General features: G+C 38.6%; 1 protein-coding gene across 1 annotated transcript in view; it reads left to right on the top strand.

Moving 5' to 3' along the window:
- The window catches only part of spty2d1 (SPT2 chromatin protein domain containing 1), a 33,017-nt gene extending 21,956 nt beyond the window's left edge, over positions 1 to 11,061 (top strand). Inside the window, exons 3-6 of the mRNA XM_073049353.1 lie at positions 643 to 2,217; positions 3,584 to 3,752; positions 9,445 to 9,522; positions 10,351 to 11,061. Of these exons, the coding sequence (XP_072905454.1) occupies positions 643 to 2,217; positions 3,584 to 3,752; positions 9,445 to 9,522; positions 10,351 to 10,441 (1,913 nt within the window). The 3' untranslated portion in view covers positions 10,442 to 11,061. The remainder of the gene's footprint in view (positions 1 to 642; positions 2,218 to 3,583; positions 3,753 to 9,444; positions 9,523 to 10,350) is intronic.
- Positions 11,062 to 13,457: the final 2,396 nt, after the last annotated feature.

The following is a 13,457-nucleotide window of genomic DNA, read 5'->3' as shown; positions in this document are numbered from 1 at the left end:
GGTATTATTTAGCATCAGTTAGTCAAACGTTTGTCTTAGTATATAGTATACATTTTACCCTTCTATACATATAAAACACTGAAGAAATGTATGTATTTCAATAATTAAACCACTGCATTGCTTAGTAATAATTGTAGCTTTCATTGGGGCAGGGCCTTACACATGCTCCCTTAAAATTGTTCCGATGGCTTTATTACTTCCACTTTATTTTCAATTGTGATCGTGATTATTTTTGTGAACAGAATCACTGTGGATTCAGAGCTGTGCCTGCTCCTAAAGTCCACCGTACTGAGACAGGTTAAATAAGGTCTGGGGTTCCTCTGGGTCCTACAGTCCACCGCATTGCTCAGGCTAAATAAGGGATTTGAGCATCCGCATTTTTTGGTATCCGCAGGGGGTCCCGGAACCAATCCCCCACGGATAAGGAGGGCCGACTGTAATTGGCTAATATTTGACTTGGTGTTAAATGTTTCGGTTTGCTATTGATTGGCTAAGCCTTGGCTGGACACCCAAAAGCTTCTGTACAGTTCCTCAGAAAAAGTTGAGAAGAAAATGCATGTGCTTGGTTAGATAGACTATGCCTGCTTCTTTGTTATTGCACTTAGGATCTAATGTGTTGTTTTAATCACTTTTAAAATGTAGATTTGGAAGACCGGCGGCGGAAAGAGGAGCTATTTGCAAAACGAGTTGCACTAAAGCATGATCGTAAAGCCAGAGCAATGGCTACTCGGACAAAGGACAATTTCAGAGGTTATAATGGTATTCCTGTGGATCAGAAAGGCAGAAAGAGGATTTGTGATGATGAGGGGAAAGAACAAAGAATGGATGACAACAATGAGGATTACTATGAAGGGGAACAGGCTGAATATGAAATGTCGGATGCAGAATATTCTGAAGGTTCTGAGGAGTTTGTAGAGCATTGGGATGAGAGAGCAAGCAAACAGCATTACAGACAGCCTGAGGTAGCAGTTAAACAGCTGAAACATCAACACAGAGAGCCAGAGAGACCAGCTAGGGAGCCCAAAAAGCTGTATAAAAAACCTGATGAGGTGGCAAAAGTACCTGAACAAGCTCATAACAAGGCTAAAGTGTCCCAGGTTCCAAAGAAGCCACCAATGAACTTCACAGATCTCCTGAAGCTGGCTGAGAAGAAACAGTTTGAGCCAGTGGAGCTTAAGCCAATTAAAAAGGTGGAGGAGAAGCTATATACAGCAGAAGAACTGAAAGAACTTGAATTTTTAGAGCGCAAACGACAAAAACAGAATGACAAAATGAAATCCGAGAAAGTGGTCTCATTTTCACATCCAACCAGCTCATCAAAGAAAGAACCTTCAATTAAAGGCAACAAAAGCATAAATATAGCACAAGGCTCAGGAGAGAAAATTACCTTATCCAGAGAGAATAGCTCAAAGTCTGTCCCCAGTATTAGCAAAAAACCGAAAATGTCATCTAGTGAAAGATTACCTCCTACACCATCTCACAAGGTACCAGCTCAAGAAAAGTCCAAATCTTCATTAGGGAGTGGCTGTTCTACCTACAAAGCATCTGCTAGTGGTAGTAGTGGGAAAACTGCAATAAATATTTCAGCAAAATCAGGAAGTAGCTTTCAAACACCAAGCAAAGGTTTGAAACCTGGATCAAATGGAAGCCATTCTGCATTGTCTTCAAAACACACCCAAAAGAAAATTAATAGACCTATGTCTTCTGGGAAAGTTAATAATGTTTCCACAAGACCTGAAAGGACAGAATCTTCAAGTCTGAACTCCAAAAGTGCGAGTAGTTCAGCTCCTGAGCGACCCAAAGCTTCCTGTGGCTTTAGCCAAAAGCAAACAAGTAGTGCAAGCAAATTGGGCCAATCGAGGCCCAGTAGTGTGAGTAATTCTAGGCCGCCTTGTGCAGGTGCTTCAGACTCCATGCAGTCAAAAGAGAGAACTTCGGGTACTCTAAGGCCTAATTCTGGGTCTCTGCAATCAAAAACCACAAATGCCTCTGGATCAATGAGACCTGGAAATACATTGGCTGTGCCTGGCCGACATGGGAATGCTCCAAGTCCTGGAACTGGGCGACCTGGAAGTGGAGCTGCAGAAGCAAAACCCAAATGTACTGTGGTATCAGAAACAATATCGTCAAAGAACTTTCCTTCAAGGCCCAGCAATGGACAGATGATCAACAGGAGGCCACCACCACCAGGGCATAGGCCAATGATGCGCCCGCCAGGTACTACATTAAAATATGAAATAACTTTAAATCACTTCTACATTATTTATTACCTAATGGTATAGAATTTAGCAGAAGAAAAACAAGCGCCTTAGGAACTCCAATTCTAGTTCCATCAAAGAGTTTTAGTCTTCAAGGATTTATATCTTTAGATATACAAGAGACAACCTCTCACACAAAACATTAGATAAGTAAAAACTGATTAAAGTCTCAGGTGGAACATTAACTTAGCTTTTGTTTCCACCAAGGCTGCCTGATCTGCTATTTCCAGCATTTTCTCTTTTGTTTCATGTTTTCATGTTGTGTATGTTTCCCCTTTAAGAATTATTCTGAGTCTCAGCATGAATTCATCCATTCTGGATTATGCCTTTCACATCCATTTAGATTTGCACACAGTAAACTGATTTTGCTGTTAAGGAATATGGATATGCTAGGAAAGTGTTAGTGTTCCTTTTGGTAAATGTTTTTTAAGTTTTGATGCATTAGTGGTGTTCAAGTTTGCAATTTGGTTCTTGCAGACTTGTGAACTTGGGCAAATGTTTGAAATGATTTTAAAATGTATTTCAAATGGTAAAGTGTGACTATTTCTGTGATCACTTGCTAATAAACATGGGGCAGACATTTAAAATTAGGTTATTGGAGTTTTGTTCAGAGGGTGGTCAATCTCTGGAATTCTCTACCCCAGATCATTGTAGTGGCTAGGTCACTGGAGTTAGTTAAAGTGGAAATAGTGTCCTGTGGCCTTTCTATTTAGTCATGCTTATGCTAGCAAAAAAATTTTTGCACACAGGAATAAAATTTTAAAAATGCTTTTGAACTATTCTTGAATTATTGTACTATTTAAAAGGTTCTATTGTATCATGTGGACTAACATGCCTTGACATAATCTAGTTTCTAGGCTCACCTTGGGTAATTTGCTTAATGCATCCACTCCTAAAGTGCATATGGTGCACTTTAGGACATACACGTGCTTACATAGTATATGGGTCTTGGTTGTAAAGCCAATTAGATTAGGTCTGAATACCATCCACTATCAAATAATCTGTCAGAATTGCTGAATGAGCGGGATGGAAATGTGCATAATCTGGATGATTGTGAGAGTGAACTAATGGAATCTGAGCCTGGAATTCGAAAGGCAGATTTTTTTTCTTTTCCCTTATTCTAAATTTTGTCACCACTGAAATGTTATAATAAGACCTGAGGAGTGGTAATTATATCTTCGTTATAAAATGGTACTGACTTGAGTGATGCTGTGCTGTCACACTGGGCAGACCTTTGCTCTGTTGTGGGAACCCATGGTCTCTACTTGTTAATTAACCAGTGCTGAATGTCTTACAAGATATCATTGTTCGTTTCTGTGTCTCAGGGCATCCTATAAGGTCAACTGGTCCTATATCATATAAGCGACGGCTGGATGATGATGAAGACGACGATGAATATGACTCAGAAATGGATGATTTCATTGACGATGCTGGGGAACAGCAAGATGAAATCTCAAAGCACATCAAGGAAATCTTTGGATATGATCGCACCAAGTAAGACAACTCCTTTCAGTCTTCGTCTCTATTTATTTATGTGCTGAGAAATAACCTTGCCTGTCTGGTAGGAGAATCAGAACATTGATTGATTTCTAACTTCTAAAGTTTTAGATCGATCAGAGTTAATAGGAAGAGGTTCTTCACACAATCTGTGAAATAGCAGCTCTTTTAAATTAAACACCAAAGGAAATTTTAAAATTGGGCTTCATTTTAAGGAAATGGAAATAAGGTATATTGAGGATTTGAGGTAAAGACAAATTAGCACTTTCACAGTAACATTTCTGAACAAGAAGACCACTGGTTTGGCTTAAATCTGTGAAGTGGTTGCATGGTAACAATGAGAATGCTGCCATTGATATTCCTGGGAGAAGAGAAAGGGTTTTTGAGGGCAAGGAAGAAGAGAATAAATGGTGGTGTCTGCACTTTTGGTACAGAAAGCAGGAAAAGTAAATGACAAAATGGGTTGTGGTGCAGGCACAGGAAGTGTATTATTTGGCTGTTTTACCACCACATTTCTCATTCTGCAAGGTACTAAATACTCTTCCAGGTAATACCACTGTCTGGTATTTGCTTTGTCTGGTAGTGATTTGCTTGTACTCTCTTAAGTTGAACATATTATATTCATTGTTCACTATTTGGTTTCCATTGCTTTGTGTATTAGTTTAATTTGTCTGAAAATAATCCCCAAGCTTTCAGTCACCTTTTAGTTAACTGACCCAACTCACTTTGACCTCTTATTAGCCTCTGACATTAACTCAGCATAGCCTGGTGTAAACATAAAGAACAGCTCCACATCTTGCAACATTCTTTCTTATTTTCATGATATGAGCAGGCTTGACAGGTCCACCTTTAATCTGTAATTGATCTTGAGAAAGTAGTGGTGAGCTGCCTCCTTTAACCATTGCATTGATGAGACCAGGGTTGCTAGGTTGTAGTCTCACTGAATCAAACTGAAGAATTATGATTAAGTACTCGAGTCATCATTAGATTTAGCATTTTCAGATCACGGAACACTGCACCCTAATTTTAAAAATGATGGTTGTTGGTAACAATTCCTTTTGTATTTTCTTGTGTTTTATTTATTAGCTCACCTGATTATGGCCCCCTTTCCCTTCGTTATTATTGTTCAAGCTTCACTTTACTTGTCATTCAACCATACACATCAATACAGTCAAACAAATCGGTGTTCCTCCAGGGCCATGGTGCACAGTACCAGCAGTCACACACGGCCCATATAATTATGATAGCAGAAAAGCATAGTTTCAAAAAAATAAAAAAAATAATGTAGTGTAAGTTCCTGAGTGTCATGGCCTGTAGATTGATGGTGAGTGGATGTTGCCCTGGAACCAAGTTTCTGCAAGAGCAATTCTGCAGGTGAATGCAACCAGGTTGTCTTCCAAGTGAACACTGGACAGCAGCACTGATGGGACGAGCCAGCCCCCAGCCCAGCTCTGAATCCAGCTGCACACGGCCAGTTCTGATATCTTGTTCCCTGGCAGCTGCACCGGGCGACCTCAAAGTACGAGGCCCTGATCCAATCCACAACTGAAGTCACACAACTCCCCCGCTGTCGGTCTCACCAGTGAATCAGACTCTCAGTATTCTACATTACCAGTGTCCAACAGGGTCTTGCGAGCACAGTCCAAGCCAGTCATTTCCACCATTTGTTGGACTGCACACCGCCTCTGACACCGTCTTCCCTAGGTGACTAAAGCAGGTTGCAACACCGTCCATCTCCACCACTGTCAATCAACTGGCTGGTGGGGTAGTCCTGTAGGACTTTTCATTTTAGATAACCAGCATTGCCCTGCGATTATGATTTTATAAATATATATATCATCTTTTGTTTGAATATAAAATGATATAAAGTGAAAAACAACTCCAGTGAAAGCCTCAGAATCAGTTCATTCAATTATCAAGGTTGTTCCTCATTTGCATTTAACAAAGCAGAAGGCATGATCTGGGTCTTTAATGCTTTAATCAGACTAGATCCAACCAGGTGACTGATTCTTTGCAACATCTCTTTATTCCATGATCTAATCATGCTGAGGGGGTCTACGCTGTTTAGCAGAGATATGTTTTCTTTCTGAATAATGTGTGTGCCTTAAAGCTGTTGTTCTCCCATACACAGCCCTTAATTCATCCATCTACTGTCTCTTTTAATCTTTGAACTACATATCACTCAACCATCCAATACCCCAAAATTCATGCGTGGCTGAATAATATTATCAATTCAATGTCTTCACTACATTTTAGTTGTTATCGTGACCTTACTGTAAATCTTTTGAATTTCTTGAAGATCTGTCTTAAAATTTTTTTTAAGATATAAATATACTCTTCTGATGTCTCTTCCTGCTTCTTTCATGATTCCCTAATTTGAATGTTCTGTTAGGTATTTCAAATTTAGTCCAACTGATGACTTTTATTAATTCTGTTTGATTTGCTTATTGGATTATTTACCTTTTCTTTCTGCCATATGTACATAATTGATTTATGGCAAGGGAGGAAATGTACACCTTTATGTCTTCCTATTTTGAACAGAGCTGCTTTCGCAAGCTGGGATGTCATATAAAAATGTTAATAATTTAAAAGCCTAGGAACTTAAACTCTGTATTTTATGAAATCTCCATTCCTTCATTTTTCTTCTCAACACTTGTTCCACGGTCGAAGTTGGTGTAATCTTGAGCTTTCAGCTGTTTCACTAAATGTGAAACACTGGAGATTTTGGAAAAAAGATACAACACTCAGTTTTGGAAATACCCAGCAAGTTAGACTTGTTGTTTCAAAGTTCAAAGTACATTTATGCCGTTGTGATTCAAATTCGGAGCTCGACATGTCCGAGGAGAAGTGGTCAGAGCAAGGTTGAGACAGAGACTGAATCACAGATGGAGTTGGAGAGCGTGAGTGGGAAATTCCTTCATTACAGCAGCAATGTTTAAAAACACACTTAGAAGTATGCAGACTTAACTAATACTAATTTACGGAATGATAATATACATGATAATAACGCACCAATGTGCAATAATGTACAAAATAATAAAACAAAGACTATTGTACTATGATGTGTGCTCCTGTTGCATAGAGATGAACTGTTGTATATGCTCATTGAATTTGGTAGGAAAGATTTTCTGTAATGATCCTTATGACGGCGCACCTGAATGAGCCTGTTCGAAAAGGTGCTTTGCTGCTTATTCAGTAGGTCATTATCAAAGTATCAAACACAAAAGAACCCAATCTACAAATCATTTAAAACGTCCAAACATTGGGCTGGGCCCTGTTGCAGTGATTATGCTCTGGGCCTGTACCCTGCTGTTAAGCCTGTACTTGACCTTTCTAAATTGGCTATGCAGCTAGATCAATCCAACCTTGCTGCCCGTTAAGGTGGACAGGCTCCGAAACCCCTCTCCACCAGCTCCTCTCTGACCACTTCTCCTCGGACATGTCGCGCTCCGAATTTGAATCACATCGGCATGCTCAACCCTCGTGTCAGCCTGGCTTTTGCTCACCTCTTCACTGTTTGCAGTGATAGCTTACTACAATTTACCACAGGGAAAAGTGTTATTAATAAAGTATTTAGTCATATTTCTTGCCTTTTAAACTACCAGTGAGCTGTCACCTAACTGCAGTCGCGTCATTGATCTTAAACTTCCTTGCTGCAGTGCTACTCATTGTTGCTAGCTCTGTTTCTTCATGATGTAGTTGCAACTGCTAATTGCATCTCTAATTTAGAAGTAATTCTGAATCACCACATCATACCTAGTGTCTTGTTGATTTCAAACTCAACATGTATAGTACCTCTTGTTCTGAGTGTTTCTAGTACTTTCGGGGAAAAAAATTTGGCTTCCCAGTTATACAATATTTCACGTTTGGATACAATGACTTTTTCTTTATTTTTCTGAAAAGTTTCAGAATATTCTTTTCTTTTTGAGGCTGCATAACAGTTGAGAAGGAAGAGTTATCCATGTTTTTATTCTGCTTTTTTATTCTTTGTTGATAGGTCTTTATCTCCATTTTTGATATCTATAGAAGAATTGTGATTATTGATGTTTGTTTAGTCTGTTATACAGCAAGGTATTAGTAAATTGTGTAAATGCAGGGTAGTTTTAATTTCCGAATTGTTTCTTGATTTAATATTTATATTTGATAATTAGATTATGTGCTAAGTGAGCACAATTACTTTTTAAGCCAAGGAGACCAAAGTCTTGCTGGTGATGTTGCTGTCATGCATGAAGTGACTGTAAGAATGATAACGTTTGCAGAAATCAAGATTGCGCTGCCAAAGATATATGTGTAAGCAGGAAATCAAGGTCTTTACTCGGCTAACTCATTTTGTTATCAGAACATTTGGTGGAGCACATGGAGAATTTGGTCTTGAAGTATTTTGCTTTCATGTCTCAGCATTGACTTCTAGCAGTATCTCTGTATCATATTTATTTACTGAATAGATTTTATAAAAGTATGCTTTCTAATTCTGTAGCATCTGGTTCGTTATTCATGATATTCAACATATTGTTTACAGATAAGGCTTTGAAATAAGTGCTAAATTATTCCTGAGCAATGCAGCTCCCCTCACAATTCTGGCAGCTTGGACCTTACTTATAGAGTCACACAGCACGGAAACAGGCCTTTGGACCTGCTGATCCATGTCATCCAAAATTCCCATCTAAGCTGGTCCAATTTGCCAGCATTTGGCTCATATCCTTCTAAACCTTTCCTATCCAAGTATCTAAGTACCATTCAAATATTGTTAATATACTTGTGTCAACCACTTTCTCTGGCATTTCATTCCATACACTGACCACCCTATGGCTGAAAAAAGCCCTTCAGGTTACTATTAAATCTCTCGCCTTAATCTATAAGGATTGTCTGGCAACATGAGAATCCACTGTGTAAAACTTATTTGCAACACATTGCTGGGCAACCACATGTTTACTAAGTCAAGAATTTGCTAAGCTGTTTGTATACTCTAATGAAAGTTATTAGCAAGGCAAAAAAAAATCAGCATGATTCCTTCCTATTATTCATTTTCATTTCCTTGTTTCCACCATTACTACAAATTGTCAGTTTCACACTAAATGCTGATTTTCTTTTTGTTCTTAGTGCCTCTGAAATGGGAATGGTGTGTAACGTAGTGATTAGAATGATTTCACTTTGGCAAGGTTGTGCTTCCATTGTGAAATAAATGTTTTTAACGCTATTGCTACACCATTGTAATGATAATGATTGTCTGGCCCAATACATTCAATCCATAGGGGAGAGAGAGGGGAACACAGCCCAAGTAGAATATTCTAAGGTAACCTCTTAACATGAGTGTTGTTTCATTGAGGTTAAAATCACTGCAAAGTTTACAAATTCTGTAAGTATAATAAGGCTAACAGTGTTAGAAGAAAGCACTTCATTAATAGCATTCTGTCATACAGCTGAGGGTGGCTTGTACTCACAGTAGTCATAGCATATAGTCTCAGGATGGGTAGGATGGATCATGTGAGGTGTGCCTTAGGTGGGAAAAATGGTTTGAAATAAAATGTTTCCTACTTAGTTCTGATAAAAAGTGTTCTGTTCCCTGGCATGTAATAAAAATATGTTAAGGATGTGCAGGAAAGCATTAAAAACATGATCCATGCTTGCTCATTTTCCTTGGCTCACTTTGAAAAGCACTAGTTAAAAAGCAGCTATTTGTGTGTTTCAGATACAAGGATGAAAGTGACTATGCTTTGCGATTTATTGAGAGCAGCTGGAAAGAACAGCAGAAAGAGGAAGCCAAAAGGTAAAGTTCAGACTGGAGCATTTGTCAATATTACCTGGAGTTTGTATTGAAAGTGATTTTTGCATATTCAGCAAATACTTTTTATGTATTTGTAAATTTTGGAATGATCAGATGATCTGGTGTGTCTCTTGTAACACAGTTCTTACAATTTGGTGTGGCATGAGTAAGAACACATCTGTCAAGACAATTTTCTCCTTTGGCCCCAAGGTGTAATGCTTTGTTTCAGCAGATCTCTGTTTCTAGTTAACAGTCAATCTTTTGCTTTATTGGCTTATTGATCTGAACTTGTAGCAGGATGGCAGATGTCAACCTGCCCCTGACTAATCTCCAGCCACGCTTTGGTACTTTAACTGTAAACACAACTGGGCACATCATTGAAAAAGGGGGAAAAGGCACCATTTTGGTTAGCCTTTAGCTTTTGCATCTCCTGGGGAAGATTTGCTTTCATTGTGTAAGAACAAATGTCTGGTGCAAATTTGATCTTTAAGCTTCTGAATAATTTGTGTTAGTGGTACCATGAACTGGTTACACTTCACATTTTGCTTAGACTTTGTTAAAACAGTTCTTACATTTTAGATGAGGGTTACGTATATTGTTGGCATTGTGTGAGGTTTATTGTAGAATGGGTATTTGGGGAAGAACAACTTTCTCCATTGGCCATTTGATTTAATGTGTAATTTAACATCCAAGAGCTGTAAACTGATTTGACTAATTTGCTATTTATTGTAATTTCCCTTTGAATGTGGATAGTGGGGACTCTAGAAGATGAGCAATAGAAGAAATAATGTATTCTGTCCCTTGTAAAGCATGAATTGTTTTCTTCCGCAGCTTGCGATTGGGTATGATGGAGGATGCAGAAGAGATGAGGAAAGAGGAAGAACTAAAAAAGAGGGTGAAAGCTAAGAAACAGAAGCTTTAGTTCATTGAAGACGTTTCAGCAAACTTATTTATTATATTTATATAAAAAAAGATCTGGTTATATTTGAGGTAATATGCACTAAAGTAAGCAAATTATACACTGTGGTACTCGCTTAGCTGATTGACCAATTCAAGTGAAAAGATAAATTAGCATTAAAGAAAGCAGTGTTGATAGTGGAAGTAATTTTACATAATTTTGTGGTGCATTGGCAAATACATCTTTTCTCTTTCTAGTTCTAATGCAATTAGATGAGGTGTTTTTTTTAGTTCACACTGTATGTGCCATGAATTTTAACTGTGACCCAGGTTTTGATAGCTCCAGAATATTAATTTGTGTACTGTTGATGCTTAAGAGCTTAAACCCTTGCACATCTTAAAATGCACCAAATAACATCCAACTTTTGCTGCCTGGTTAGTCTACATGTTGTGTTTTTTATTTTGCTTCCAGGAGAGGGCAGTGCAGCAGATTGGATTTGGTCTTTTTATCTCTGGCATCTCCAATTCAAACTGGCTCCTATGTAAAACCAATTTTGTTTATGTTGCCCATGGGCTGATAGTCCAAATCTCTGATTATGTGTTAAATTTGCAGTTGCACTTGGTGAAACCCCAAAGTGCCTCAAGTGTGGGGGGGGGGGGGGGGGGGGGGGGAGGAGGGGAAATATTAAAAGAACCCAAGACCGTCATTCAATGCACTAACCCTTCCATTTATGGCAACAAAATAGATTATGAATAATCTTAAGTTTTGTTTTATTTTCTCGGCAATACCATTTGTCAGATTATTACCTCTGTCATGATTTTCAGAAAGGAAGTTGTTTCTCATTGGTTTTTTTTACACTTAATTTAACTAATTCAGTATTTATGTCCTCTGGTCCTAGTCCCCTGTTTTATTTGTGTGGTATGGAGGGGGTGGAATTTAAGTAAAAGCATAAGACACTTTGTTGGAGCTGTGAAAATTTTTTGCTCTTTACCCAAGTGAATCACACCTTCCTTGGGAGTGCTAGAAGCTGATATTGGGTGCCTAAAATTGAAAACGTTTCAATTTGCCTTGATTAGGACAGTATTTTTTCAAGAAAATAATGTACTCAGTAATGTCTGTGCAATTTATTTGAACGTGCATCTTGTGTTAGTGGAAGAAGTTAAAAGATCAGTTAAAAAAACGGATATAGATTTTGTAAGCTTTTTGATGAGAAAAATGCAAGTACAGATGCATTAAATATAATTGATATTCTGTACAATAAATTTTTATTACATAGTTTATCATATCAAGTTGTATGAATTCTTTTAGACTTTTACAGTAGTAAAGTGCAGCTCAATTTGGCAATTGAGATAGCCCAGAAAAACACACCACCTGCATGTTTAAACGACTGGAACCAAATACTTGTTATTGAAATTATTAAATTACTTACCACATATTAGCAGTTTACCCACTAAACTGTATCATTGACTTGGGGTTCACCTTGATTATGTTTTTTGCTGTGCCTATCGCATTAAGAAGGTTTATTTTATTTAAAAATTGCATTGATATGGAGAAATTAGAGGAAGTTTATCACCAATTTTGCAACAGGCAGATGTATTTGATTTCACATTGTATAGCCTATACTACTTGGTGTAGATCAGGATCATTGGTATAATATTATGCTAGTGACTTCTGTTAGATTCAGATTCAGTCTATTGTCATTTATAAACCACAAATGCAATGCAGTTAAAGAATGAGACAACATTCTCCGGAATGATATCACGAAAAAGCACAAAACAGACCACACAAGAAAAACCACATAACATTTGGCAATCCCCAATCCAGAGTCCGGAGAGGCTGCTGCGTATCGATATCGCGCTACCGTCTTAGCATGTTCCCCGGAAAGGAACTACAAACCCATCAGACAAACCTAAAGCTACAAGACCTACACAAAACCACATAGTTACATATAGTTAACATATAGTTTCAACAGAGCAGACAATACCATAAGATGAGGGGGTTGGATGTAAGCTCTGTCAACTATGGATTATTACATTAAACAAAATAACATTTGGGGGGTGGGAGAATTGGGAAAGGAAAAGTTTTGATACTATACATCAGTGGTCCCCAACCACCGGGCCGCAAAGCACGTGCTACCAGACTGCGAGGAAACGATATGAGTCAACTGCAGTGGTTGGGGACCACTGATATACATGGTTTGGATAATGTGAGAAGGCTTTAAGAAGAAGCAGAGAGGGATTAGAGGAGTTTACATCAAAAGCAAAGTGAATCAATGGAGAGATTTGAAAATGAGAACAAGAATTTTAAATCAAACCATTGTAGGTCCTTGCCAATGCAGGTGAGTGAGCATGGATGATGGGTGAATGGGACCTGTTACAGGATAAGAAATGTATAATGTAGTTATGGATGTCATCGGTGAAGATTGGCCAGAAAAGCATTGGAATGGTCTTAAGGTTTGTTAGGGTTAATTCGAGACTGCCATTACAGGTCAGGAGTGGCTCACATAATATTAGGGGACCGGAATGCGAGGGAGGGGGGAGCGAAACTGGGGATTCCGCTACACCGAAACTACTAGTGTCACGCGATTCAGTAAACAAAAGAAACAGGTAACTCGTGCGTGTATGGCATCGGGCCAATAAGATGGACACAAGTGCCCGATGTTACCTAATATGTAGCGGGGGGTTGTGCTGGGGGGGAAAAGGGATATAAATAAGAGCAGATTGTAAGGGGAAGTCGGAACGCGCCTTCTCCAGCGACTCCGTGGATTCGCTGTGCCAGTTACGGATTCTGCAATAAACCCAAGTTTTGGAATATTCCGGTGTTGGTTGTCTCTCTTCCTAAACGAACACAGGGCAGAATTTCAAGCCAACAGGTTTAAGGTGAATCTCTCAAGTGATTCACAGCATTGTTTTGTCCACATGGAAAATTTATTTTTGCCATTCTTAGTTTCAGTCAAAGGAAAAACTAACATTCCTCTAAATGAGCCATAAGTTGGTGGTTTTGGTTAGCTTTTATCTTCCAGCTGTCAGAGGTCTCTGAT

The sequence above is a fragment of the Hemitrygon akajei genome, chromosome 6 (assembly GCF_048418815.1).
Source record: "Hemitrygon akajei chromosome 6, sHemAka1.3, whole genome shotgun sequence".
Lineage (NCBI taxonomy): Eukaryota > Metazoa > Chordata > Chondrichthyes > Myliobatiformes > Dasyatidae > Hemitrygon > Hemitrygon akajei.
This window is presented reverse-complemented; position numbering and strand designations above follow the sequence as displayed.